The sequence below is a fragment of the Pongo abelii genome, chromosome 8 (assembly GCF_028885655.2).
Source record: "Pongo abelii isolate AG06213 chromosome 8, NHGRI_mPonAbe1-v2.0_pri, whole genome shotgun sequence".
NCBI lineage: Eukaryota > Metazoa > Chordata > Mammalia > Primates > Hominidae > Pongo > Pongo abelii.
The window spans coordinates 89716459-89744450 of NC_071993.2; the positions used below are offsets into that span (position 1 = coordinate 89716459).

The window sequence follows — 27992 nt, forward strand, 5'->3', positions numbered from 1 at the left end:
GATATTATAAAAAGAGGAAAAGTAATCTATAAAAAGGAAAGCGATTCTTACATATAAGAAGTATCAAACACAGCTGAATAATTTGTATAATATAGTTTAAACCATGTTTAAAAAATCATCTTGTTCGTAGTAAAGATGCAATAAATGCCATTATATAAATGACCAATTTCTGAATTACTAGTGGCTTGTGCTGATGGACAGAGCCATAGTTCTAGATACATAGTTTATGCCAGTGTTCCAAGAACCTGGTATTTGTTCAGTTATTCAGGCTAAAGTGGTGGTGAATACAACCAAAGAGAAAGAGAAGTTTCATTACTTGCTACTATCCAAGTGTTTTAAGTAATTACCACCCATGAACATGTATATTTAAGACTGATTTCTAGAAAAAAGAGAAAAAAATAAGAATTCTCTCTTTTCTCACCATGTATGCTAATTTATTTATGACATTAGTAAGGAAATTTCCCTCACTACAAATAAATGCTCAAAAATGAAACAAAAAAGACTTAATTATGAGATTCAAAATATTTTAATAGGTAAACTTGAAGAAATGTATTTTAAAGAAAACTAAATGTAAAAAATAAAAATAATTAGTAGTTTGTCTACTCTAATCCTACATGCCAACAGTTTCATGTGGCTGGAGAATAAAAGAAAACACAAACATCAAGTGGTCCATCATCCCTATGCAATAACTATATAACTGTATGTGTTTTGCCAGTTAATTCACACTATTACTCTTCAAAGGAATCCTTCATACATTCTCTTTATCCTCAAAGCTCCAATACATCTTTCTCATCTGCAAACTTCCACCTATCCTGGACCTTCTCTCTGGTTAATTACCACTGTCTAGAGGAACTAATTTCCTCTACCAACCTAAGAAAGGACTTTTCTCTTACTGTGCAGATGTGTCCATTCTCTCTCCTGTTTTGTCTGCATTTTACTTTTTAATATATTACTTTCATTGGTAATAGCTCTGTCTTTAACACAAGTGCACACATGTGCCAAGTTCATGGACTCATTGTCCCCATTGTCTTCCTATCTCCACATTTGGTTGCTCACTTGCACAGTAAAAAAAAAACTAAAAAATTATATGAACTCTATTTTCTTGAAAACCTCTAGTCAGGCTTTTGTTCCCACTCCTCCACTAAAACCATTCTTCTCAAGGGCATCAGTGACTTCTGTTTTGCAAATACACAATAGTTAATCCTCAATCCTTATCTTCCTCAACCTATTAGTGGCACTTGACATATTAGCTTTTTCTCCTGTTTGAAATCCTTTCTTCATTTGGCTTCAGGCATTCCCTCTCACTCCTTCTTATCTCTTTAGCTACATACCCTTTATTTTTCTGACCTCTAAATATTTGCAAGTCCTGATTTTTCTCTCTTTGTACATCCTCCGTAGATAGCCTATGTTAGTTCCATGTTCATTTCATGACTGGCAATTTTTTGTCTACCCTGACTTTCAGATTCATATCAATCTATGGGACATCTCTATTTGGTAGTTTAATAGATATTTCAAACTTTATTTGAACAATCAAAGCCAAACTCTTGATTTCTACTCCAAACCTGCCGCTCCCCAATAGGGAGGATCACATTCCAGTAAGTGGCACCTCTATTCTCTCAGTTTCTTGTTGGCTACATTTCTCATCTCAAGTACTACTCCCTCCCTCTCATTAATCTGGCTTATTTGCTGTTTCTCATCCATGGCTGGCATGCTCCCAATTCAGAACCATTGAAAGTGGTATGTCTGCTTCCCTGTTATGGGATTCTCTAAAATATCCCTTAGTTTATTCAGGTCTCAGCTCAAGTGTCATTTTCAGAGGGCTTTCCTTTAAAACCCTGGCAACTTTCTCCCTACTCCAATCTTCTTTCTCTCCCTGTATTAGTTGTTCTCAGGTTGCTAATAAAGACATACCCAAGACTGGATAATGTATAAAGGAAAGAGGTTTAATTGACTCACAGTTCCACATGGCTGGGGAGGCCTCACAATCATGGCAGAAGGTGAAGGAGCAGCAAAGTGATGTCTTACATGGCAGCAGGCAAGAGAGCTTGTGCAGGGGAACTCCCATTTATAAAACCAGATCTCATGAGACTGATTCACTATCACAAGAACAGTATGGGGGAAAATGCCTCATGATTCAGTTATCTTCACCTGGCCCCACCCTTGACACATGGGGATTATTACAATTCAAGGTGAGATTTGGGTGGGGACACAACCAAAGCATATCACTCCCTTTACATCTTTCTTCAAGCATTAACACAACCTAAACTATATTTGTATTATTTCTTCTTTTCTTAAAAAAAAAAAAAAAAATGAAAGCTCCACAAAGACTTTGTGAAGCAATACATTTCAAACAAGGTGAAAAGAGTCTTAAAAATATGCCTGATCATTATATTTTAATACCTAATATTAGGAGAAATGCATCTCAAAATGAGATGACAAGTTTACGCTTCAGGCTTGTTTTCGTGAATTGCAAAAAATCATTTTAGAAAAAAGAAAAAGTAACCTCAAACACTGTCCCCAGACGCTCTTCTCTGTTATTGTTCTTTTCATTTCCGTTTGGTTAGGGGCCTCTCTTTATTTTCATTTATCTCTTATCACTGCATTTACCACACAACATCTGTCCCAAGAGAAACAGATAACTCATCCCTTTTATCCTGGGGGAAGAAACCTAACCTCCTCTTATAAATGAGCGAAATCTATAAAGAAGCTAATAGATTTAATCAAAGTTAAATAATAAATGCTTTGATTAGTTATATTTTATCTTGGCAGTCTAATACACGTGTTAATATAGCATATACTCAAATACACATATGCATAGATATCTTAGACAAACATTCTTTATCAAATATGTGATACTCTCAAGAATTAAAATTATACCCAAGATTCAAAAGTTTACAAGCTGTTGGAAAAAATGAGTGTCTGCTTAATTTGTTTTTAAGAAACTAAAGTAACAATAATGTTTCAAAAATAACCAGGGATTCATTTCAATTTGTGGCATTATTTTACTTCTAATGGAAGTTTAAACAAAACTTTTCTAATTAGACTAAGTATGTTCATTCTCTTATTAGTTTTTCTTTCTATAAACAAATAACTATTTCCAGACTCCTAACTCCTCTGTAATTACTGTTGCTCAAGAAAGCTCCATTCAGAATGAGATTACAAGAAAATTATAGACATAAGCCATACTTAAAGTTGTTTAATATGACAGCTGGAATAGCTTATGCTCTGTATTTAATACTTAGTTAGTGGAAGATAGTGGATGATACCATTTTAGTTATAACTGAGAGTATTAAAATTAGTTTACTTATGTGTTTTCACGAAGAATGATTTTTGGAAGCTAATTTCTGTAAACAGTATTTCTCCCTTTAATTAATGTGCAACAGAGTGTGTTTTGCTAGTGTGTTTTTTATTTGTCTACGAACTCTTTTGATAAGTATCTTGAAATACAAATAATTGTTTTTCTCTTCAATACAGCAATGATCAGGGCAAATTTTGTGGTTTAGACCAACAAAGTGTATTGGACAGTCTACTATATCACATATATTATTGTCAATTATATGTTTTTAAATTCACATTGATTACATAAGTGTTATGCAAGGGTTTGGAGAATTCCAGCTATATCCTCAGGTCTATATCTATTTAATGTTGTATCATTTTTATTTCCTGCCATATATAGATGTTATGCTACTTTAAAAAGTTACATTTATTACAGATATAATATTATGTATGCCTTCTCCTTTCACCTTCACAAATACATAAATGATGATCTTGAAGGTGGTAACCAATATCTAAAATTCACTTGGAAAGGCTTATTTTTAATTCAATTTATTAAAAATTAGAAAACATCTACAGGGAACATTTCTCATGCTTTCAATCATTTATATCTCTTTTTTTGTTTTTAAAATTTGAGTTTAGCAGTAATATGCTTAACTGAGTATTATATAAGGACCCTCATTGGAAGTTGAAATGCCAGCCTTAGTGTTGCTCACCAAAAAATAAAAAATAATAATAAGCAGAAAATACCAAAAGCTAGTTTATAAGATTTTCTAACACCATCCCTCAAACTCAAAATAGTATAAAAAATATAAATAAATGTCATCCAAATGACTTTAACCTAGGAATCTGGTATCATTTTAAAGACTGCTCACATGATTACAAAATTTAGAGCATAAATCAACACATGAGGCAAAAATGAAGTTTGTGTTGGTGATGACTATGCCCAAAATGCATTCTTACTTTAAAGGTAGATATGCATTTAAGAAACCCTTTGTGCATATATAAATATATGTGTGTGTGTGTATATATACATATATTTATATATGTTACTTTGTAAAGTAACTGCCTGATATTTCTGAATATTTCTCTTTTGAGAAAATCCTGAACAACAGCAGTTCCAAAATTTCCACCTAGTATATCCTCAGCATCCTGGTACATTAGCTTTATGATGAGTGCATATATTACTGTGATAGACTTTTCTAGGTAGGAAGATACTCTAAAGTGTGAGAATTTTCAAAGATTGTGATTATGAAAGTAAGTTTTGGACGTGATGATAGTACAGTGGTCCTAAATGCATATGGAGAGATAGCTCTGATCATACAAATGTCGTGTTACTAACAGATCCTTAAGCCCAAGGCTTTAAACTATCGCAACATGGTCTGGATGGCACATAAAGCTGCATTTTCTTGGCCAACACTATACACTAAGAAATAGTTTAATTAAAATAAATTGCATAATTGCATATGAAAATCCACTCAATGTTATCTAAAAAATTGGAAGATGGAAAAAATAGACGTAGACGTCTGCAAAGTTGCTAAGTTTAAATTCAGCAAAGTCTCCAGAGCCCCCATTATTTCTCAATCAGCTTTATTTATTTACAGTATTTTATGGACACTTAGATTCTTATGCATTTATGATCCCTTCCTGAAATAACTGTGATGTTTACACTTAATATATGCAACCTGACATGCACACACACACACACGCACACTGCCATGCACACACCCTATTACCATTATATCTGATTTTAAAAAAAACTTCATACACCCCCATTTACAAGGTATTAGTGGAATATATTTTTGTTTATTTGTTTTGTTTGTTTTTGGGCTCGTAATCTGTCCCCCCAGTAACACGATCATATCTCACTGTAACCTTGAACTCCTGGGCTCAAACCATCCTCCTCCATCAGCCTCTGGAGAGTGTTAGGACTTCAGGTGTGTGCCCTTACTCCCGGCTAATTTTTTTATTTTGTCTATTCTGCAGAGACTGGGTCTTGCTACTTTGCCCAGGCTGGCTTCGAACTCCTGACCTCAAGCCATCCTTTTATGTTGACCTCCCAAAGTGCTAGGATTACGTGTGTGAGCCACCATGTTGTGCCCGGAATATACTTTTGAAATGCATGATGAGTTGGTTGGTATGGGCAACAGTATGAAATTCATTTCTACTTCAATTTTCCCTTTCACTATACCTTTATCATTATTAAAACTGCAACTTCAAAATCATCTATAATATCTGATTTCATCTTTGCCCATGGGCATCACATTAGTGAGTTTCTAATCTTAGGATTTCTGCTTCCTTTCATCCACAAAAGATCCTTGATTTTGATTTATTTCACCCATCTCTGACACTGGAAAGGAAAATGAAAGTTTCTTGCTGTTAATTTAAATGAAATTTTGTACTTATTAATGATGTTTTTCTAAGATAAATATCTTGCTGAGTCGTAAGATAGTAGACTTTTCATAGTTTAGAAAGTTTCACTGCGTGCTTTATGAGTAGTAATTAAAAACTTGAACCTTTCAACTTCGGCAGTAATTCTAAGGGGAAAGTGTTAGTTTTTAAAGTAATTATTGCCTAATTAGACGAGAGTCTTAATAAAGTGGAAGAAAATTATAATTTATATTTCCACATATGCTTTGTTCAATCTTTTGTTTTTGTTTTTTAAAATTCTTCTTAAGGTACTTTTTGTCACTTTCTATTAATTTAGTCATTTCAACAAAAATATTAAAATCATACTTAGTGGCTATGTTCACTGCTTTTCAATGACTTTTCTATGAAGACATATTAAAATAGATATTATTTTAGGATAGAGAGAGCTTTGCCAATATTAGTATACTCAGACATAGGGATGAAATTTGAGAAAAGATTAGTTTAATTGGATCACAGAAACAAAAACAGCCCCAATAGTTTTTGTTGTATATAAACCATAAATTTTAACTTACAGGCTGAGATTTGGTTCTTGTTTTCCAAGTATATTAGAATTTTATTCTTATATTTTATAAGCATATATTTTATCTAAGTTTGACAATTTAAAATATTATTTTATAATGAATATATATTTATGTACAAACATCTCTATGCTCTCTGTGAGGATTTACAATATTCATAGCCCTTTCTCCAACAATACCTTAAATGTGTCTTAAAGGAAATAGAACTTCCTTAGAATTTATCAATTATCGATCCTTGCATATTCAGCACATGCTGCAGGAATAAATGTGAAAACTAAATTTCGTATATAATACAGATTTGACAAGAATGCATTAGCTTTAATGTAAATAACAGGACATTTTGTGAAAATGATAAGTTTCTTTTTAAAATTCATTCATTCAAAACATCAATGCTAATCTGGGCTAAGCTATTTGCTGGGCTCTGGGATAAAAAGCTGGGATAGGAGTTTGGCTAATAATGATTCCTCTTCTCAGGGGCATAAAGTGAAACACAAATATTGCCAAAGTACCCACTGACAAGCAATGTAATTATAAACTGAGATGTGTTCGCTGAATACAAAAGAAAGGCTATGAAGGATTATCGCAAAATATTTGACCTATACTTGGGGGAGGAAGTGACTTGTCAGAGAAGTCTTACATGAGGAACAAATTCTTAGGTTGAAATATGAAAAAGGAGAAAATGCCTAGGCAGAAATAACTAGCTAAAAATAAAGTAAAATGAAATTTGGTTATGGTAATAAATACAGAGAGTTAAAAATTAGTTCGGATTGAAAAAAAAACATGAAAAGGCCTTAGAATTAAAAAGGTCAGAATGAAATTATGTCTTTCACTTATAAAATATCTTGCCAGGGTGTGTTGGGAAGTAAATATTTTTCATTATTGACTTTTGGAAAATTAATAAGTAGTAAAATATTCCTAAAATAATCCCCAACCCCAAGGGACATATAACAACTTATTTTGAAAGTATGGAAAAATGGAAAACAATCATTAGAATGCCCATAAAATTTAATGTCTGCACCATTTTAATAGGATACAATATTATACAGGCAGTTTGAATTTATAATAGCATAATCTAATAATGTAATAAATTTAAAAATTTAAGTTAGAAAAAATGTACTCTAGTAATGAATGTACCATACAATTAGCATTGACACTAAGAGAGAGAACGACTACTTTTCAGTTTGGTAATTTTGAAATGCAAGGATACACTATAAAATTAGGTATTTGTAGGAAGAGACTAAAGTTCTTAGTGTATTTCTCATGAAGCATAGTCTTTGTGAGTAAGAGAACTTACTCAAATTTTATTTGCCCCTCAAACATAAAGAACCAACTAATTGTAATATCATTTACAGATAAGACAGAGTTTTACAATTATAAAATTACACACAATTGACCCTTGGACAACATGAGTTTGAACTCCATAAGTCTGCTTATACGTGAACTATTTTCAATAAAAGTTACAGTTTTCTAGAAAAATAAAACTCAGCTTTACATTAAAATCCAATCTTTAATAAATATGACAGTGACCTTTATGGATTTGTATCATAAATGAAGGGCTTACATGACTATACAATCAGTTATTTTTCTAAGTCAAATTATCCATCTTCACATTGTTCCAGTTGAGAAGGTTGATCATTTCTTTAATCATGTAGATTTATGAGATAAATGGTAAAAGCTTAATATATATCAAATCAAAGCTTAGAAATATTTGTGAAATGCTTCCTTATATGGACGTCTTTCTGTATTAGACTTTGAGTTACTGTTTTTGAGATGATATTTCTGCAAACGTTCTAGAATATAAATTTCATACATGATTTTCTTAGTATAAATTGGTAAAGTACAAAGAGAAATGAAATGGAACAGTCTACCATTTGGTTTTAAAGTTATTAAAGCATATCTAATGATTTCAATGATATCAACATCTATCATACTCAAAAAATATTCAACATTAGCATTATTTTTATCAACATCAAATGTACAAACTTAGTTCTTGAGAGAATTTTACTATTTTAAAATTATTATAAATGAAACAGTTGCAGTTCAGTTGGCCGAAGACCTTACCTAAAAAATCCTGCAAAGAAAGTAAAAAGTGATATGTAGAGAATGTTGATTCTGCCTCTGCATTGATATAGTATGAAACTTTATGATCTCTGGTTAGACTTCATATAATGTGAAGTATAAATAAAGTGTAGAAAAGATATGACATATGAGATATGACCCCTCTGATAAGAAGAGGGGCAATGGAGGATAAACCTAGTTTTATTCATTCTACTTAAACATGTCACCTGGCAAAGTATTAAAGTACACATTTTCTACTCTATTCATGTTAAATAAATATTGTAAGTACATGTTAAAAAATACATATTAAAGCTATATAGAAAACAAATATTTTATTAATGACAGTTTGTATTTCCCAATCAGTATTTACTCTAGTATCCCTTACATGCATATTAATATTTAAATAAATATTAAAAGTTATATGTTGGCCAGGCACAGTGGCTCACACCTGTAATCCTAGCACTTTGGGAGGCCAAGGCGGGCAGATCATCTGAGGTTGGGAGTTCCAGGCCAGCCTGACCAACATGGAGAAACCCTGTCTCTATTAAAAATACAAAATTAGCCGGGCGTGGTGGCACATGCCTATAATCCTAGCTACTTGGGAGGCTGAGGCAGGAAAATCGCTTGAACCCAGGAGGAGGAGGTTGCAGTGAGCCGAGATCATGCCATTGCACTCCAGCCTAGGCAACGGGAGCAAAACTCCATCTCAAAACAAACAACAAAAAAAAGTTATATGTTTCCTTCTGTTACCAACTATATCTAACAAAAATGACATGCTTGGATGAAGCTGGAAACCATCATTCTCAGCAAACTAACACAAGAACAGAAAAACCAAACACCGCATATTCTCACTCATAAGTGGGAGTTGAACAATGAAAACACATGGACACAGAGGGGAACATCACACACTGGGGCCTGTCGGGGGGTGGGGAGGTTAGGGGAGGGATAGCATTAGGAGAACTACCTAATGTAGATGACGGGTTGGTGGGTGCAGCAAACCACCATGGCACGTGTATACCCACGTAACAAACCTGCACGTTCTGGACATGTATCCCAGAACTTTAATTTAAAAAATTTTTTAAATGACATGCTTTACCAATTAATTTTACATTGTTTAAATGCAAGCAGATTTAAGAAAAAAAATAGAAATGTAAATACTATCTGTTTGCTATGTCATTAAACATGTGAAGTCATTTTTTAAAATTAGAACTGTTATGAATCTTTTATTCTAAATCTGTCACCTACTTAAAAAACTATTATTTAAAACCTTATTTCCTACCAAGCTATGGTAATGGCAAAAGCAAGTAAAGTAATATGACTGAGTTATAGCTCAAAATTTGTTCAATATAAGGAACAGAAAAGTTCTAACTAGATTTATAAAAAAAAGAATTTATTGTATATAATTGATCATATATAAAATAATTAAAATCTCATTATTTAGTAATTACATTTCATTTATTTTCAAAATATAATTAACAATATAGAATGCAATTGTTTTACAAAGCTCATTTAGATTGTTGGCAGAATTCATTTCTTTTTTGTTATATGACTGAGGGCTGTTGTCTGGAGGCCATCCTCTTGTCCAAGAAGTCACCTGGAGTTCCCTGGCATATGTCCTTCTCCAAAGGTAGTTTACAATACGTTTGCTTCTTTACACAGAGCAGGAAGATTTATCTTTCTCCAGTGTGCTAAGACTGAATCTTATATAACTTAATTGAAACAAGAAAGTGACATCTTGTTACATTTATCATATTCTACACATTAGAAGCAAGTCATAGATTCCACTATCTATGGCAGTGGTCCCCAAGTTTGCAGCACCAGGGACTGGTTTCATGAAAAATAAATTTTCCACTGACCTGGGGCTGGGAGCAGGAGAGTGATTTGGGATGATTTAGGTGCATTCCATTTATTATACACTCTATTTCTATTATTATTATATTATAATATATAATGATATAATCATACAACTCATCATAATGTAGAATCAGTGGGAGCTCTGAACTTGTTTTCTTGCAACTAGATGATCCCATCTGGGAATAATGAGAGACAATGACAGATCAATCCTCAGGCATTAGATTCTCATAAGGAGCATGCAACCTGGAACACTTGTATGTGCAGTTCACAATAGAGATTGCACTCCCATGAGAATCCAATGCTGCTGCTGATCTGACAGGAGGTGGAGCTCAGGCGCTAATGCGAATGATGGGGAGGGGCTGTAAATACAGATGAAACTTTGCTTGCTCACTCACCACTCATCTCCTCCTCTGTGGCCTGGTTCCTAATAGGCCATGGACCAGTAATGAACCCCTGATCTATAGAATAGTATTATATGAGGATTTGACTCATTGTGAGCTACTTTAGGTGTGACTGTCACACTCCGTTAGACTGAAAACTCTATATGGACTATTATGTATTTATTATTAATTCATTCATTTTCTCATAAAGCTGTAGCCACTGCATCTTATAAAGTACATTATCTAGAATCAGCGCTCAGTAAACACTTATGCTATAAATGAACAAATGAATATTCTTAACTTTTATTTTTTGTTCAAATTTTCATCTGTCAATTACAGAAGAATAAAATGGATTTTATTTTCCTAATTTGAAACTGATTCTCACAAGTTTTAACTAGTTTACTCTTATGTAGCCCTCCAAAAGCAGCATAACTAGGAATGCAATACAAGACTCTCATGCCAGAGCCAGGACTTTTATTATATTACATTATACAAGTCACTGACATTTTCATACTTTTATGTTTAGTCTCTGTTGACTGACTTAATACTTTTGGATTTTTTTTTGCTGATGGATTTGCCTTAGGAAAATACTCATTTACTCATTAATTTATTTGTGTTTCTTAGAATCTATAATATTCATCAAACAAGAATATTAATCAGAATCACTTTTCTGTGCCAGGTAATGACACCGCACAGAACTCTCTTTCAAGCTTCTTTTTTAAAATTATGCATGCATTTGCTTGAGCATTAAAACTCCATTTTAAATTTACTTGCTTATATTTTTAAGCTAAACACTCCACTGATGAAATAATGTTTGGGCTTCTCTTTTTATATTTCACTTTGCTTGCTCCTTTCAAACTAAGCTTTTCCCATGACTTTTCACAAATAGTGAGAAATGTATTTATCTAAAAGACTAACATTCAGATGAAAGTTCTGAAAACATAGATGGAATGGAAACCTCAAAAAAATGGCAATTAAAATTTGTTTATCTCCTAATTTGGAGTTATTTTACTAAAGTACCTTGAAATGTATATTAGGTAAAAAAAAATATGAAATATAGTGCATGCTCAATAGCAAAGTCATTGTGAGGAAATGGAATAATTTATTTCTATAGTAGAAGCTTAGTGTCTGATATGCACTAAATATAAAATAAATACTAATTGAGTAAATGTATGTATAAACACTAAGAAAAATATCCAATATAATAGCAATAGTAAACATAGAGATTAAATTTCCACTCATTTAAAAACATTTTTGTTGTATTCATATTTTATTAAACCAGCTAGTATGACTATATTATTATAACATTTGGCATCTATCTATTATAGACTACAGTGAATATTAGTTTTTTTCCATGAAGACACAATCTTTAAACATAAACAGATTAATTATATTGGTCAGTCATTTATTTTCTTGAGAAGTAGTATTCCTCAAAAAGAAAACCAGTGTTCCTCCCTCTTTTATTTAAAGTTCTATTCTTAAAACCAGAATTTAATAATGAATAGACTCAACAGACATGTTAAGATACTGATTTGAATTTTCCAAGAATTCACCATAGCTGTAGAATAAGAATGCCAGAGCTTGGACTTACCTTATGTGTTTCATGTGGTTTCGGGAAATATATTTTGAGTTAAATTTGTCTCATGTAATGTTTACAACTGTTGATTATATGTTTAAAATGTTTAAAACTGAAATGAAAGACCTTGTAAATGATTGAAGTGATTGCAAGATTAGTTCTGAATAATTTATATTCTTAATTTAAAAAATGATTTTCATCAATTTTATTTTATCCCACAATGTTTAGGATGAATCTATATGTAGAGACGGAGTGCACCCAAAAAACAAATTAACATTTTCTTTTTATTTGAAATGGAATCTGTCTTGCTCTGTCGCTCAGGCTGGAGTGCAGTGGCGCAATCTCAGCTCACTGCAACCTCTGCCTCCTGGGTTCAAGCTATTCTTCTACTTCAGCCTCCTGAGTAACTGAGATTACAGGTGTGCACCACCACACCCGGCTAATATTTTATATTTTTAATAGAGATGGGGTTTCACCAAGTTTGCCAGGCTGGTCTGGAACTCCTGACCTCGAGTTTTCTATGTTCCCCAACCTCCCAAAGTGCTAGGATTACAGGTGTGAGCCACCACGCCTGGCCAAATTAACACATATTTTAAGTTTGGTAGTCAAGGCACATTCAGATGTAGTAGCATGTTAAAAAAACTGTAAGCCCAAGCAAAGATCTAGTAAGCCGGATTTAGCAGGACCGGGTGGGAGAGGTGCCTTGGACCTCACAGTGTCCTATGAAAACATTAGTTACTTTCCAACCTTACCTCAAATTAGCTACAACGGAACTCCTTGAATTTAAATTGCAAACTTTAAAAAAGTGGGAGATAATATCAATATCATTGATATTACCTATCATTAATGTAAATTTAAATAAAATATATACTTCTTTATATAAATTGTATATGTGACTATGTAACAATTTTATATATAAATATACGATAAAAATGTACTATAAAATTGTCAATAAATATCAATATATTTTTATAGATGAACATATGATATAAACTTATACATATGTATATTTAGTAAAGAAAAATATGATGTGATCTAGAAAGAAGGAATGTATCTGAAAGGCTCTCTGAAATTTTATTTCCCTAAAGTTCATATTACTCATTTTAAAAAAGGAAAAGCTGATTCATCTGGTAATGCTGAAGGGTGATGAGTACTCTCTGTAGTGATGAAGACATTATTAATATTTACCACCATGCTGAGGTAGACGACAGGTTTCTCTCTAGTCATTTAAGGAAATTCATATTTGGTATGGTAAGATACAGTGACTTTGGAAAGCCTCATGTTTTTAGTTTGAAGCTGAGGTTGCTTTGAAGGGAAGTTTGCTTTATTCCAGCAGGTAGGTAGCATATGTTTCTCACAAGGAATACAGAGCAGTGATAAGTTTTAGTTTTATAGCTTTATCTAGATATTGTTACAGATCAAGAGTAACAGTAGTTTGGCTGAACAAACTGTTGAAGGGCAGACTGCATACATACAGCTCATTTCACTGTGAGACTCCAGCTTGCTTCATGGTTGTGTATTGGTATGGGGTTTCTCATCAAGGTAATGATGGTGTGTTCCAAGCTTTGATATCTCAAGAAAATTAGTGTTTATTCACATAGCAGTCAGAGACATAGGCTACAAAATAGTTAACATTGTAGAAATTGTATTTAAGAGAAAACTGCTGTGGTGTCAACCTTGGCTGCTTTTGCCACGTGTCACTGCAACCACCCAAGACTCAGGGAGGAGGGATAAACAGAAAAAGGACAGACCTTTGTGTATTCCCAGACTTTGGATTTATATTTGAAAGTGAAAGGCAGTGAAAGACCTTTATTCTCCTTCCAAGAGATGAACAGAAATCTGTACTCAGAGTAGTAGATACCATCAAGGATGCTGTCAGGGTTGTCGGAATAGTTATACTTTCATTGTAAAGTTCTCATTCAGTTATTTTATCAGATAACATTTTGGTTGCTTTGTGTAATCTCACTTCATTTACTGAATGAAAATTATTGTAAAGTGACAATATCCAGTTTTGAAATGCTAGCTGCTATTTTCATGTCACTTATTACATTTTAACATGTTATGTAACTTATTTATGTTTGTTGTTGGTCGATCTTTATTTTGCTGGAATATAACATCCATGGGAGCAGAGAAATGTGTCAGCTTCGTTCACTGATATTTTCCAACTGCCTAGAAGAGTGAGTGGTATCTAGCAGACCCTCTATAAGTGCTTGTTGAATAAATTAATTTTCGAGAACATTGAATGACAGAGAAATAAATATGAGATTTATCTTGCAGGAAATACAAATGATGTGAAATTCAAAATTAGTATGTTTGTCTTGAATAATTGCAGTAAAATATTCTTAAGCCTAAGGAAAATGTGTCATAAAACGCACATGGAATGCAAACCACTTACGTGTAATATTATACTATAATAGGAAAAAAACACTTTTCCCCAGTATTTTGACAACAGAATACTATTTCTAAGTCACGATTGCAAAATGATAACTTTATTAGCTATATTAGAGTACTGAATATACTAATTTAATTATCTCTTACAAAACAAGTATAACGTATTTATTTATAGATCACCTACAATTCTTTTTAGAATTGAACATGCTTTGGATTTTTAGAACATAACATTATTAGCCAATAAATTCTGGAGGAAAAATATGTACTCGGGGAACATGGAAAGAGTTTGATTTGGGATTTATAGTAAAAGTAAAGTACCACCATAGAGGTGTTGTTTGACAGGCTTTTCATTTACCTATAGTCACTTAGCAAGATTTTGGAATTCATCTCCTATAGGACTTTCTCTTGTAATTCTAGAGATTATAAAGTTAGTAACGAAAACAGTCTTTTGTCTAAAGCATTTGATCTCTTCCAATTAATTTCATCACAATCACAGAAGTGCCACTATAAGTTGTCAGTTGACTGGCACAATATTGTACTAAACATCTTGGTCCTGTAGTCTTTTACACAATCTGTTTGTGGGAGGTAACTTTTCATTATATCTTTGTTTAGAAACTGGGTTTTCTCATTAAGTCAATATGTGTTCTGTGTTTTGGGGGTATCAGGTTGATGTGATGAGTCATAGCTTTCTTTCAGGTCTCTGTAAATATTGAGCCCATTGAAGTGATGAAAATTTCTTTGGAAATCAGGCAGATATAGATGAAAGAGTAAAAAAACTATAGAAATTATTATTATTATCATTATTCAAAGACAAATAAGTATAATATTTCCCCTAAAATTATCTCCTTCCTCTGGGCAGTAAATGCTATATCTATTCTAAATAGATTTTTTATGAGTTTTGTCTGTGATGCTTTCAAAAATATACATATAATCCTCTAAAAACTTGCAGAGCCATAGATCAAGAGGTTTTGTTTCTGGAGGCATAATAATGGCAGTGACATTAATGATTTTAAAATAATGATCCATCAGGTTGTTTTTATCTTGGAGACTGTTCCATGAAACCAAATTAGTTTCAGTTAGGAATAAAAGAATATGCCATAATTTGTGAATGCATAATACTATAAACTAGTATAAAGGAAGTCAAGCTGGCAGATCAAGGACCCACACAGGAACACAACTATGTCCGTTTGTCCTTTGCTAAGATATTACCGTCTCTTTAATTTTGTTTTCTAATACATATCTTTTCTGGTTTGTATTAATTTTGTTTTCTAATATATATCATTTCTGGTTTGTATTAATTTTGTTTTCTAATATATATCATTTCTGGTTTGTATTTGTATATGGTTTATCTTTATATTTTTAAAATTTAAACAACATTATTTTATTTCTTAATGTCATGTTTGTATTTCCAAATAAAAAAAGGTTTGAATCCATTGTATATAGAAATCTTAGTAGGGCTCTAATCCTTTGAGAAGGGGGTTAGAATGTCTCTCTCTCAGAGTTTAAGGGAAGCAATACAGCAGGCTGTCCTAGGCCTCCATGTGCCTTGAAAACTTCTGAGTCCTGTGTTTTCTGGGAAGTTTTCCAATACTTTTCTCTAATGGAATGAGCAAAAGTTTCTTACTCACAGACTTTGTGGTCTCTTCAGACACTCACCAGTTTATAACCTTGAGCCAGTCACTTATTCTCTGTGAGCCTGACCTTTCCTCCACAAAATGGGGATAATAATATCTACTTTCCAGCCCTTGCTAAAGATAGATTGAGTAAATCTGTATTTAAGACTTTGGAGGTTCCATAGATGCTGAGTCAGAAAGACTCGTATTAAGCTTTAGGGAGTACTCATTCTGTGAGTAAGTACACTGCATTAAGCATGTATTTATATTCCCTTACGTATTTAATGTTTAGGACAATCTTATGAGGTAAATACTATTTTATATCCATTATGATAATGAGAAATGTGAGACAAAGATGCTATTTAATTTCTTCAAAGTCATATAACCAGTAAGCTGAAAAGCTTGAATTTAAAAAGAAGCCACATTCTTATCCACTGCTCTACACAACCAGTAGCATTGGTCAATTTTATTTTTCTTTTTTCTACAGGTTAGTGTGGATTATGATGATCTCTTGGCATCTAATAATGAGCTCTTCTTTGGGCTTTCTGTCCCTAGAAATTATAAATGCAGGGGCCAAGCACTTTACCAGTTAGGAAAAAATGTGGAAGGCCCAGCTAAAAAGAAGGCAGGCTCCTTTTATATCTTAGGTAAAGAAACAAAGAAGAATAGACTTCATATTAAAATGTGTGTGATCTAGAGCAGTGATCTTTTAAAGTCAGGAACTGTGTATCCCATTAGTTTAAAAAAAGAGCTTACACCTTTAATACAATTTTACAATGCAATATATATATTTATACATGCTACTGGACAAATAAACACTATTAAACACTTGGCAATAAATCAAAAATAAATAAAATGTAGACAAAAGCAGAATTAAAATCGTGCCTTTGTACCCTCTGATAAAGCTTATCCTCAACTAGTCTAGTAGAGAGAATCCTGGGCAGAAATAGAAAACTGGAGAACTTGAGGCATCAATATTACCTGCTAGAAGCATTTAGTCTTATAAAGAAGATTGCACAATCATGTAAACACTTGGAAATCACATGAAAATTTGGATTTCTGCCTTCTCTTTGAAAATCAGAAGACCCAGAAACACTGGTTTGCATTCCCACATCACAACCATTGACAGAAGTTGAGCACCAGCTGTTCTCTTTAGAAAACCTTGCATTGCACAGTTTATCACAGTCTCTACCATCACTATTGTCCCCTTTGGCTAATTCATTCTTTTCCTTTGTCTGCTTGTCCTCTGTAGGCATTTGAGTTTGGAACCTCTGAATTAGAGAAACAGTGTTCCTATCCCTAGTCTGCCACAATTTATAATCAAGGGCATTTTGAGCAATTCTGTGTGGATAATTTCCTAAATTTACAAAGAAACTGAGCATGTCATTCTTTCAATAAGACATTCTCATGTGCTCACAGGCCACTAATTTCTCAATCAGTTGTTTTTTTTTTTTTTTTTTTTTTTAACTTGCTGGGAATTGAAAAGTAAAACGAGAATTAAAATGAAATGCATCCAAATGCTTCATAAAGCAGATGTAGTGAAAACTGACAGATTTTCCTTAGTCTTTCCTGGCATAGTTAAGTCAATCTCTGATCACTCTACTAGAAAGGAATTAACATTTTAATGATGGGCTTTTCTACTTAATTGTATAAGACAAATTTTCATTGAAATGCTCATGTAGGATACTAACAACTGGCTTACTATCTTACACTTTGTTGTAAAATTATGCTGTAGACAACATAAGTTTAGTAACTTAAACTGATTAACATTTGACTTACCCATAAGGTCTTAAATTTTAAAGAATGTGTTTCTGATATTAGTATGTTAACTTCTCAACCTACTTGCTGGCAAATTAAATAACAGAAGATGTCTTTCCTTAGAGATGACTTGTCTGCAAATTTATGTTGATAAACAGTTCCAGTGCATTAAACCAGTGTGTTACTTTGTTAATGGATAATGTGGCACAGGTAATTAACTATGAAGTCATTAAGGCTTTTCTGTGCTGTGACAATTGTGTTTACCTATAACAGATTAATGAACATGTCAAATGTTTCTTTCTACCTCTTATTTCAGATCAGCTTCGAGTGAACTTTGACAGAAGATGTTTCGACAGTTTTATCTCTGGACATGTTTAGCTTCAGGGACCATCCTGGGCTCTCTCTTTGAAATCTGCTTGGGCCAGTATGATGATGGTAAGGTTGCTTTTAGCTTGACCTTTAGAGCAAGCCAGGATTTTTGTTATTACATTGAAAACATTACTATAGAGATGAATAGTGCTAATTTGTAGTTTATTATTGAAAGGTTAGTATCTCCATGTAATAATTAACCTTAACTAAAATAAGCTTAGAAAAGTGAAATCAGATGTCCTTTGTTTCTTAATAAAGATTGCAGTATGGTAGAAGGAATACAGTTTAGTAGAAAATCTAATGCAAAACCTCTGTTTGAATGCTTATTCTAACTAGGTAAATGCTTAATTGCTATGGAAACAATATTAAATTGTATTTACTAACCTTTGACTATATGCAAACAAAGTTCTCAAACAAAGGTAGAAATACAAAAGACAACAAAATTTGACCCCCCGATAGGGTCGGAAGTAGCAGCCATAAGTTGTTTTGGTGTTGGCACTTTAACTGGGCATTGCGTTATTTTATCCCCCACTATTTCTTTCTTTGGAAAGAATAGAAAAATAAAAAATATTTGGTATTTTGGTATTTGATTTCTTGAGCTTTCCCCTAACAGTAAGTCTGTCATTTTAGAAAGATTCATTAATTTTCAGGTTCCTTAGAATCCATTTAGTACATGATGTTTGCAATGGTCCAATTGTGCCTGTCTTAGGTATTTCAATATTGGCAGAATCTGTCTTAGAATAGCCTATCATGAGAGTTAGGATATATATAATATGTTAAATTTGATAGAAGACAAAAATGGAAAATGTTTCCTCCCTAGAAATTTCCTATTCAAGAAAATTGAGTTTTATTTCTTTCCTGTCTTTCTTTTCTTTTAACTTTTCATCGTTCTTATCAAGATTTGTTTGGCATTCATGGTGCACAGACAAGCAAACTGGTTACTCTTAATGGCAGCAAAGGATGTGCATTTATTTTGTGCTTTGCTTGGCTAAACTGATTGATCAGAAGATAGATGAATTGGTTTGGCTTTTTCACAAACAGTGTTCAAGTTGTGCATATATTAAGTCATTCTCAGTCTTCAATAATGTGAGGGATAAACTTCTTTTGGGATTTGCAAAATAATTCACAATAGTATTCCCTTTCATAAAATTGGCAGCATAATCTCTGGAACACTGCTGCTAGTTAACACAGTGTTTACTTCAAGTGCATCTGAATTTAACTTCACATCTTTGACATTTATGGAGATTGCAAATCTGCAGCCTAAAAATGATTTTTAAAAGCAGTATGTATAAATAACTGCTATTTTGAAGGAAAACACATTGAAATGAAAAAGAGTCGTGACTCTATAGTTCAAGAACGCATTTTAAATTGTGCCAGAGGAGTAGATTGGAAATCAATGTATTGGTATTACTTTATATAATAAGGCATTCTATTTTCATTCTTATTTAGTGTTCACACTGAGCAGGAAAGTATTCACTGTCTGTCTTTTTTCGCATTAGACATCCATGAACCATGACTTTTTAGTAATGTAATTTTAGTTAACAGAGGAAATCACTTCTGGTTTAACCTGTAATGCTATAAATTGGTTTTCTTCATAAGCTTGTTATAGCTCTTAGTCTTATAAATATATTTGCATTGACTCTAATATGAGATTATCAGGTCATTATTGGACATCACATAGTCAACTTTCTGAAGCCTAGTGGAATTTCATACTCGCCAAGTGATACAGCACTGTGGGGATGACTTTAATGTACTATATGAACACAGATGACTCCCCTATACTCACAGCTAGAAAGCTTTATAGGGTTTCTCCTCTTGGAAGTGACTCAGTTCTTAGGAATATTGAAGGAATGGGAAGTATGGCAGATAAACTTACTTTTTGTATAGCATTTTATCAATTTTCTAATTGTGTATATATTTCACTATTCCTTCCATGCTTGTATTCTCCAATGTGCCTCCAGATGTAATGATGCATTGTCTTTCTTTAGGTCTCCTCCCACTTCTTTCTTTCTTTTTTTTTCAAGACAGAGTCTTGCTGTGTCTCCCAGGCAGGAGGGCAATGGAGTGATCTCAGCTCACTGCAACTTCCACCTACCAGGTTCAAGTAATTCTCCTTCCTCAGCCTCCCAAGTAGCTGGGATTACAGGTGCCCACCACCACACCTGGCTATTTTTTTTTGTTGTTGTTGTTGTTTTGTATTTTAGTAGAGATGGGTTTTAACCATGTTGGCCAGACTGGTCTTGAACCCATGACCTCAGGTGATCCCTCCTCGGCCTCGCAAAGTGCTGGGATTACAGGCTTGAGCCACCGAACCCAGACTCCTCCGAGTCCTTTATCTCTTTCAAACCTCCCTTAGAGACTCTTTGACATTAGTGTTATTCATTCATTCAGTTATGTATGTCAGAAAATGATTTTCATAATTCCTTTCTTTTAATCCATATAAAATCATGAGCCTGTACCATGCAGGGCTGAAATCAGGACTAGGTAAATAATGGCTAACACAAACTAGCACTAAACTGGAATATGTGACATGAATAACTTGAAGAAATATTTTTATCCAAATTTTTAGGTTTGCAGGTACATGGTTAGGTTCAAAGAAGGCAGTGGTGATGGTAGTAAACAGAAGAGAGACAAGCAAGAAAAAGTCAAAAGGAAAATAACACTTGTTATAGGTAATCTACTGGTTACATTAGCTTATTATGATTTTACATACATAGGAGCTTCAGAGAAAAATGAAGGAAAATGTGTTTAAGCTATCCTCAGACTATCCATATTAAAGAATAGTACACTTCTGGATTTTAAATTAAGAACAATTTATTCTGCTTTTCTATGTATTTTTTTAATTAAACATAAGGGAGTTAGAAGAAAAAAATGGATTGCTTTTTAAATAAATGCTTTATCCTAAAATTGAATATTCTATTATTATCCTTTTGTGTGAAATTATGTATCAGGACAACTTATTATATGATTATTACTTTTAATAATATATAACAATATTTTTTACTTGAAAACTTTGGCTGAATTTTGAATCTTTAAAAATTTCTCTTTCAAATGCTGGAATGGTTTTAGACGAAACAATAAAATTTGTAGATGGCCAATTCCATAATGGACATTTCATTTGGTTAATGATTGTAGATTTAAGCAAGTACTAGTAACAAAAATGAGGCTGATAGCATTGTTTTATGTTTAAAAAGTCAGAATGTAGCTGATAGAGCTACTAGAAAATTAGAGTACATAATAAATTTATAGTTTATGGTGTATCATTTTGTTATTTTGCCCTGATAAAAAAGCATTAGGGGTGGCTCACGCCTATAATCCCAGCACTTTGTGAGGCGGAGGGGGGTGCATCACCTGAGGTCTGGAATTTGAGACCAGCTGGCCAACATGGTGAAACTGTCTCTACTAAAAATAAAAAAAATAAAAAATAAATAAAAAAAAAACAATAGTGGGGCATGGGGGCAGGCTCCAGTTATCCCAGCTACTTGGGTGGCTGAGGCAGGAGAATTGCTTGAACCTTGGAGGCAGAGGTTGCAGTGAGCCGAGACAATGCCATTGCACTCCAGTCTGGGCAACAAGAATGACACTCTGACTTTAAAAAAAAAAAATAATAAAATTAGGATTTATATTGAGTTTATCGTTTAATGCATTAGTGATCCTGAAAATTTTATTTGAATTGGGACATGTGCCCTGATCCCAAATTGAGTGTGGGGAACCTAGGAAGCAGGTATTCTTGGAAAGCCGAGGAAGCAGGACCCTATGCAAAATTGTATGTTATGAGAGATTTAAAAAGATACGTAAAACATAGCCATTGTTCGAATATATTTTCCACAGTTAAGTAAACTAAGATGCGTGCAGCGTTTATGTTGTGGTTTATTTTGTTTTGATTTTGAGGATATATATAATAATAAAGAGTCCAAATGGACTGGGATGAAATGGTGTCTCATTTTTGTTGTAACTTGTATTTCTCTAATGATTAGTGATGTTGAATGTTTTTTCGTATGTTTGTTGGTCACTTCCATTTCTTCTTTTGGGAAGTGTCTATGTTATTTCCTCATTTATTAATGGAATTATATGTTTTGTTCTTGTTGATTTGTTTTTCTTATAGATTCCAGACATAAATCTTTTGTCAGATATATTACTTGCGAATATTTTCTCCCATACTATAGGTTGTCTGTTTATTCTGATAGTTGTTTCTTTTGCTGTACAGAAAGTCTTTGGCTTAATTAAGTCCCATTTGTCTACTTTTGTTTTTGTTGCATTTGCTTTTGAGGTATTATTTATAAAATTTGCCTAGGCCAATGTCTAAAGAGGTTTTTCTAGGTTTTATTCTATGATCTCTATAGTTTTAGGTCTTAAATTTAAATTTTTAATTCATTTAGTTAATTTTTGCATATGGTGAGAGATAGGAGTGACGTTTCTTTCTTTTGCATTTAGCTAGCAAGTTTTCCTAGCACCATTTATTGAATAGGGTGACCTTTCTCCAATGTTTAATTTTGTCAGGTTTGTTGAAACACCGTGGTTATACATATGTGGTTTTATTTTCTAGTTTCCCTATTGTGTCCATAGATCTATGTGTCTATCTTTATGCCAATGCCATGCTGAGTTTTGTTTGTTTTTTATTATAGCCTTATAGTATAAAGTCAGATAATGTGATGCCCCCAACTTTATCTTTCTTCTTAGGATTGCTTTGGCTATTAAGGCTCTTTTTTTGGTTCCATATGTATTTCAGAATTTTTTTTTGTATAATTTTATGAATAACAAATTTGGTACTATGATAGAAATTATATTGACTATGTAGCTCACTTTGGGCAGTACAGTCATTTTAATGATGTTGATTCTTCCAAACAATGATCATGGGATATTTTTCCACTTGTTTCTGTCATGTAGTATTTCTTTCAGCAGTGTTTTATAGTTCTTGTTGCGGACATCTTTTACCTCATTGGTCTCCTTTGTTAAATATATTTCTAGATATTTTATTTTTGTGTCTACTGTAAATGAAATTGAGATTTTTATTTGGTTCTCAGTTTGAGTGTTGTTGATCCATATAAATGAAACTGATTTTCAAGCGTTTATTTTGTATCCTGAAATCTTACTGAAGTAGTTTATCAGGTAAAAGAATCTTTTGGGGGAAATATCAAGGTTGTCTAGGTGTAAGATTGTCATTAGCAAACAGAGGTAATTTGACTTCCTCTTTTTCAATATGGAAGACATTTATTTATTTTCCTTGCCTGATTGCTGAGAGTGGCCATCCTTGTCTTGTTACAGTTCCCATTCAGTATGATATTAGTTGTGGGTGGGTTTGTCATAGATGGCTCTTACTATTTTGCAGTATGTTTTTTTCAATGCCTAGTTTGTTGAGGGTTTTTATCATAAAGAGATATTGGATTTTATTGAATGTTTTTTCTGCATGTATTGAGGTGATCATATGGCTATTGTTTTTAAAATTGTTTATGTGGTGAATCACATTTATTGATTTGCATATGTTTAACCATTTGTGCATCCCTGGAATAAAATCCACTTGACTGTGACAACTTATCTTTCTGATGCACTGCTGGATTTGGTTCACTGGCATTTTGTTGCAGATTTTTGTGTCTATTCATCAGGGATATTGGCCTGTAGTTTTCTTTGCGAGTATGTGTTCAATGCTAGGTTTTGGTATCAGGATGACACTGGTTTCATAGAATGAGTTAGAGAGGAGTCGCTTCTCCTCAATTTTTTTTATTAGTTCATACAAGATGGGTCCTAGCTCTTTCTATGTCTGGTAAAATTTGGCTATAAATCTATTTGGTCCTGGCTTTTTTTGGAAAATGGATTTTTTATTAGTAATTCAATTTCATAACTCGTTATATGTCTCTTCAGGATTTCAATTTTCTCCTGGTTCAATCATGGCAGGTTACTTGTTCCCCGGAATTTATTCATTTCTTCTAGGTTTTTTCGTTTTGGATCATAGAGATGTTCATAGTCTACCACGATTACTCTCTGAGAATCTACATAGACTACTCTCTGGATATATTTTGTATTTCTGTGGTATCGGTTGTAACACCACATTTTTACCATTTCTGGTTGTGCTTATTAGAATCTTCTCTTTTTGTTCCTTGATTAACTTAAATCGCAGTCTTATCAATTTTATTTATCCTTTCAAAGAAACAACTTTTGCTTTGTTAATCTCTTGTTTGGTTTTTACAGTCTCAATTTCATTTTGTTCTGCTCTGATTTTTGTTATTTCTTCTGCTGGCTTTACGTTTGGTTTGTTCCTATGTTTCTAGTTCCTTGATGTGTGATATTAGATCATTAATTTAAGATATTTTTATCTTTTTTATGTAGGCATTTAGTGCTTTAAACTTTCCTCTTAACACTGCTTTCATTGTATCCCAGAGGTTTTGGTGAGTTGTATTTCTATTTTTATTTATTTCAACTTTTTCTTATTTCTGCCTTAATTTTCTTGTTTAGCCTAAAATTATTCAGTAGCCAAGTTGTTCAGATTCCACGTGCTTGTGTGGTTTTGAGAGTTTCTCCTGATATGTCTTTATTTATTTATTTATTTATTTTGAGACAGGGCTTACTCTGTCACCCAGACTGAAGTGTAGTGGTGCTATCTCAGCTCACTGCAACCTCCGCCTCCCAGACTCCAGCGATTTTCCTGCCTCAGTCTCCTGAGTAGCTGGGATTATAGGATTGCACCACTAGCACCCGACTAATTTTTGTATTTTTAATAGAGATGGGATTTTACCATGTTGGCCTTGTGGGTCTTGAACTCCTGGCCTCAAATGATCCACCCACCTCAGCCTCCCAAACTGCTAGGATTACCAGTGTGAGCCACTGCACCCAGCTGATATATATTTCTAATTTTATTTCCTCTGTTATCTGAGAAGATGATTGACATAATTTTGATTTTTTTGAAATTATTGAGGCTTGCCTTAAGTCCAAGTATTTGGTTAATTTTAGAGAATGTTCCATGCACAGATGTGAAAAACGTATACTCTGTGGTTGTTGCATGGTATTTTCTGTAGATGTCTATTACATCCATTTGATCAAGAGTTCAATTTAAGTCTGGAGTTACTTTGTTAGTTTTCTTTTGCCCTGATAATCTATCTGGTGCTGTCACCAGACAGATTATATAATTCATAGTTGTTAAATACTTCAGCTATTATTGTATGACTTTCTTATCTCTTTTCTTAGGTCTAGTTGTTTTTATTAATCTGGGTGCTGTAGTGTTGGGTGCATATATTTAGGACAGTTAAATCTTGCTGAATTATATCCTTCTTTGTCTTTTTTTTTTTTTTTTTACCTTTCTCGATTTAATATCTGTTTCATCTGATATAAGAATAGCAACCACCGATCTTTGTTGTTTTCTATTTGTGTAGTACATCATTCTCCACCCTTTACTTTGGGGCTATGGATTTCATTACACGGTAGGTCAGTCTCTTGAGGGCAGCAGATGGTTGGGTCTTGCTTTTTCATCCAATTTGTGAATGTATATCTTTATGTGGAGCATTTAGGGCATTTACATTTGAGATTAATATTGACATGTGAGGTTTTGTTCCTGACATGTTGTTAGCTAGTCACTTTGTATATTCAATTGTGTAATTGCTTCATGGGATCTGTGAACTTTGTACTTATATGTGCTTTTCTAGTAGCAATTATTGTCCTTTCATTTGCATGTTTAGAAGTCCTTTAAGGATTTCTTGAAGGACCAGTCTATGGGTGAAAATTTCCCTTACCATTTGCTTGTCTGGGAAATACTTTTTTTCTCCTTTGTTTATGAAGCTAAGGTTAGTAGGATATAAAAATTTTGGCTGCCATTTATTATAATTTTTTTTTCTTTAAGAAGACTCAAAATAGACCTCTAATCTCTTCTGGCTTCGAAGGTTGCTGCTGAGAAGTCCACTGTTAGTCTGATGGGACTACATTTTATGGATAATTTGACACTTACTGCTTAAGATTTTTTTCTTCAGTATTGACCTTGGATAGTCTGATAAATTTATGCTTTAGTAATGTTCATCTGTATAATATCTTACAGATGTTCTCTTAATTGTTTTATCTGAATGTCCTCCTCTCTGACAAGATGAGGAAAATTTCCCTCAATTATTTCCTCAGTTATATTTTTCACGTTTCTTTCCTTTTCTTCTTACTCAAGAATTCCTCTAAGTATAGATTTGGTTGCTTTCCATAATCCAATATTTCTTGAAGGAGTTGTTCATTTTTTAAGATTATTTTTTCTTTATATTTGTCTGACAGGGCTAATTCAAAAAACCAGTCTTCTGCATGGTCTAGTGTATTGTTAAAGCTTTCAATTATGTTTTGAAATTCCTTTAGTTACTTTTTCAATTCATGAAGTTCTATTTTTTATACAGCTATTTTGCCTTTTATATCCTTCATCATTTTTTCTGATTGAGATTCCTTGCATTACGTATTTTGAATTATTTATCTGTCATTCAGAATTTTCATTTTAGTTAGAATCTATTGTTAGAGTGCCAGTACAATCCTTTAGAGATGTAAAAACACTCTACCTTTTTGTACTGCTAGAGTTCATGCACTGATTCTTTCTCATCTAAAGGAGACATCACTTCTTATTTTTGAATTTTCTATCATTTAGGTAAAGCTTTAAATTTATTTATTTTTTATTTTTCTTTTAGGGAATGACTGTGGGTTATGTTATGATGTATATGATATGCTTTGTTTTGGAGGGCTTTCAGTGTGCCAAAGTTCTGTATGGGTTCCTTGATTGTGGATAATCTTTGTATGGAGGCTTTCTTAAATGTTGCCTGTTTTTGTGATGTGTTAGATGTGTCAGCTGACACTATCTCTTGTGAGGCTGAGAGTACAGAGGTCTCAGGAAGCTTATCTTATTCACTAGCCCTGTGAATAGCCTTTCTGAGAACAAGTATTCCATTTGATGGTGCAGTTTACTCTCCAGTCCAGTGATGTCACTTAAGCATAAGAACCTGCTCATTCTCTGGTAGCTCAGTAATGACTGGAGGCACCCACCCTGACAAGCGTTAGCTGGTGGAGATCTTGTTGGGCTGTGGCGATGTTTCAATGGAAGGGGGTTGGAGGCCTATACCAGGTCCTCATCCTGGGCAGGCAGGAATGTGATCTGCTTCCCCATGATGCCACTGTTGCATTTTGCTCATGACCTTCAGTTTAAATATACATTGTCCTTTGACTCCTGGCCATAGTGCAGCTGGAGACCATGGGTATGCCCCTCTAGCAGCTACCAACAAAATGGGCTCAGGGCAAATCCTCTTTCCCAAGTTCATGACAGGCAACTTTGTAGCTTGTCTGCCTTCAGTTGCTGGGACACTATTTCTTTGTAAAGAAGGGAAGAGATGGGTCTCACCCTCCATGAAAGCCTCTGTGGCAGGGGCTCACTTTGAATGGAGGTGTAGCTGTTGTGAAAAACCCTGGAAAAATTCACTCCAATTTCACAAGGGATGGCCCTTATCTGGTAGATTCTCTGCTGTGTCTGCAAGAGTAGATGGGAGGAGCAGAAGATGACTACCTCTCCATATCCATTCCCGGCTGCCGGTGCCACTCCCTTCAGTGATCTGTGTCACACTACATTTCCTTTCTCTCAAGGCAGGCTTTGGAGGGCTGTGAACCCCCATTCCCCAGGGGTAGGCCACACTGAGGGCTACATTAGCAGGGATCCACAGTTCCTCAGGGACTCTGTGTTTCTCTTTGATTGTGGATGTCAGAACAGGTTATGGGGTATGTTTGCAGGGAATCTTGCGATGTGGTGACTCAATGGCTGAGGTTCTAATGGCACAGC

At 33.6% G+C, this 27992-nt stretch overlaps 1 protein-coding gene across 17 annotated transcripts in view; it reads left to right on the forward strand.

Moving 5' to 3' along the window:
• The window catches only part of PCDH15 (protocadherin related 15), a 1013670-nt gene that overhangs the window by 119040 nt on the left and 866638 nt on the right, over positions 1-27992 (forward strand). For 16 of the 17 annotated variants that reach the window (XM_054522581.2, XM_063727642.1, XM_063727641.1 and 13 more), the window contains one exon: positions 18168-18286. In XM_054522581.2, coding sequence (XP_054378556.2) covers positions 18196-18286 — 91 coding nt within the window. In that variant the 5' untranslated portion in view covers positions 18168-18195. Of the gene's footprint in view, positions 1-18037; positions 18062-18167; positions 18287-27992 lie in introns of those variants that run through there. The other variant, XM_054522571.2, reaches the window with a different exon arrangement.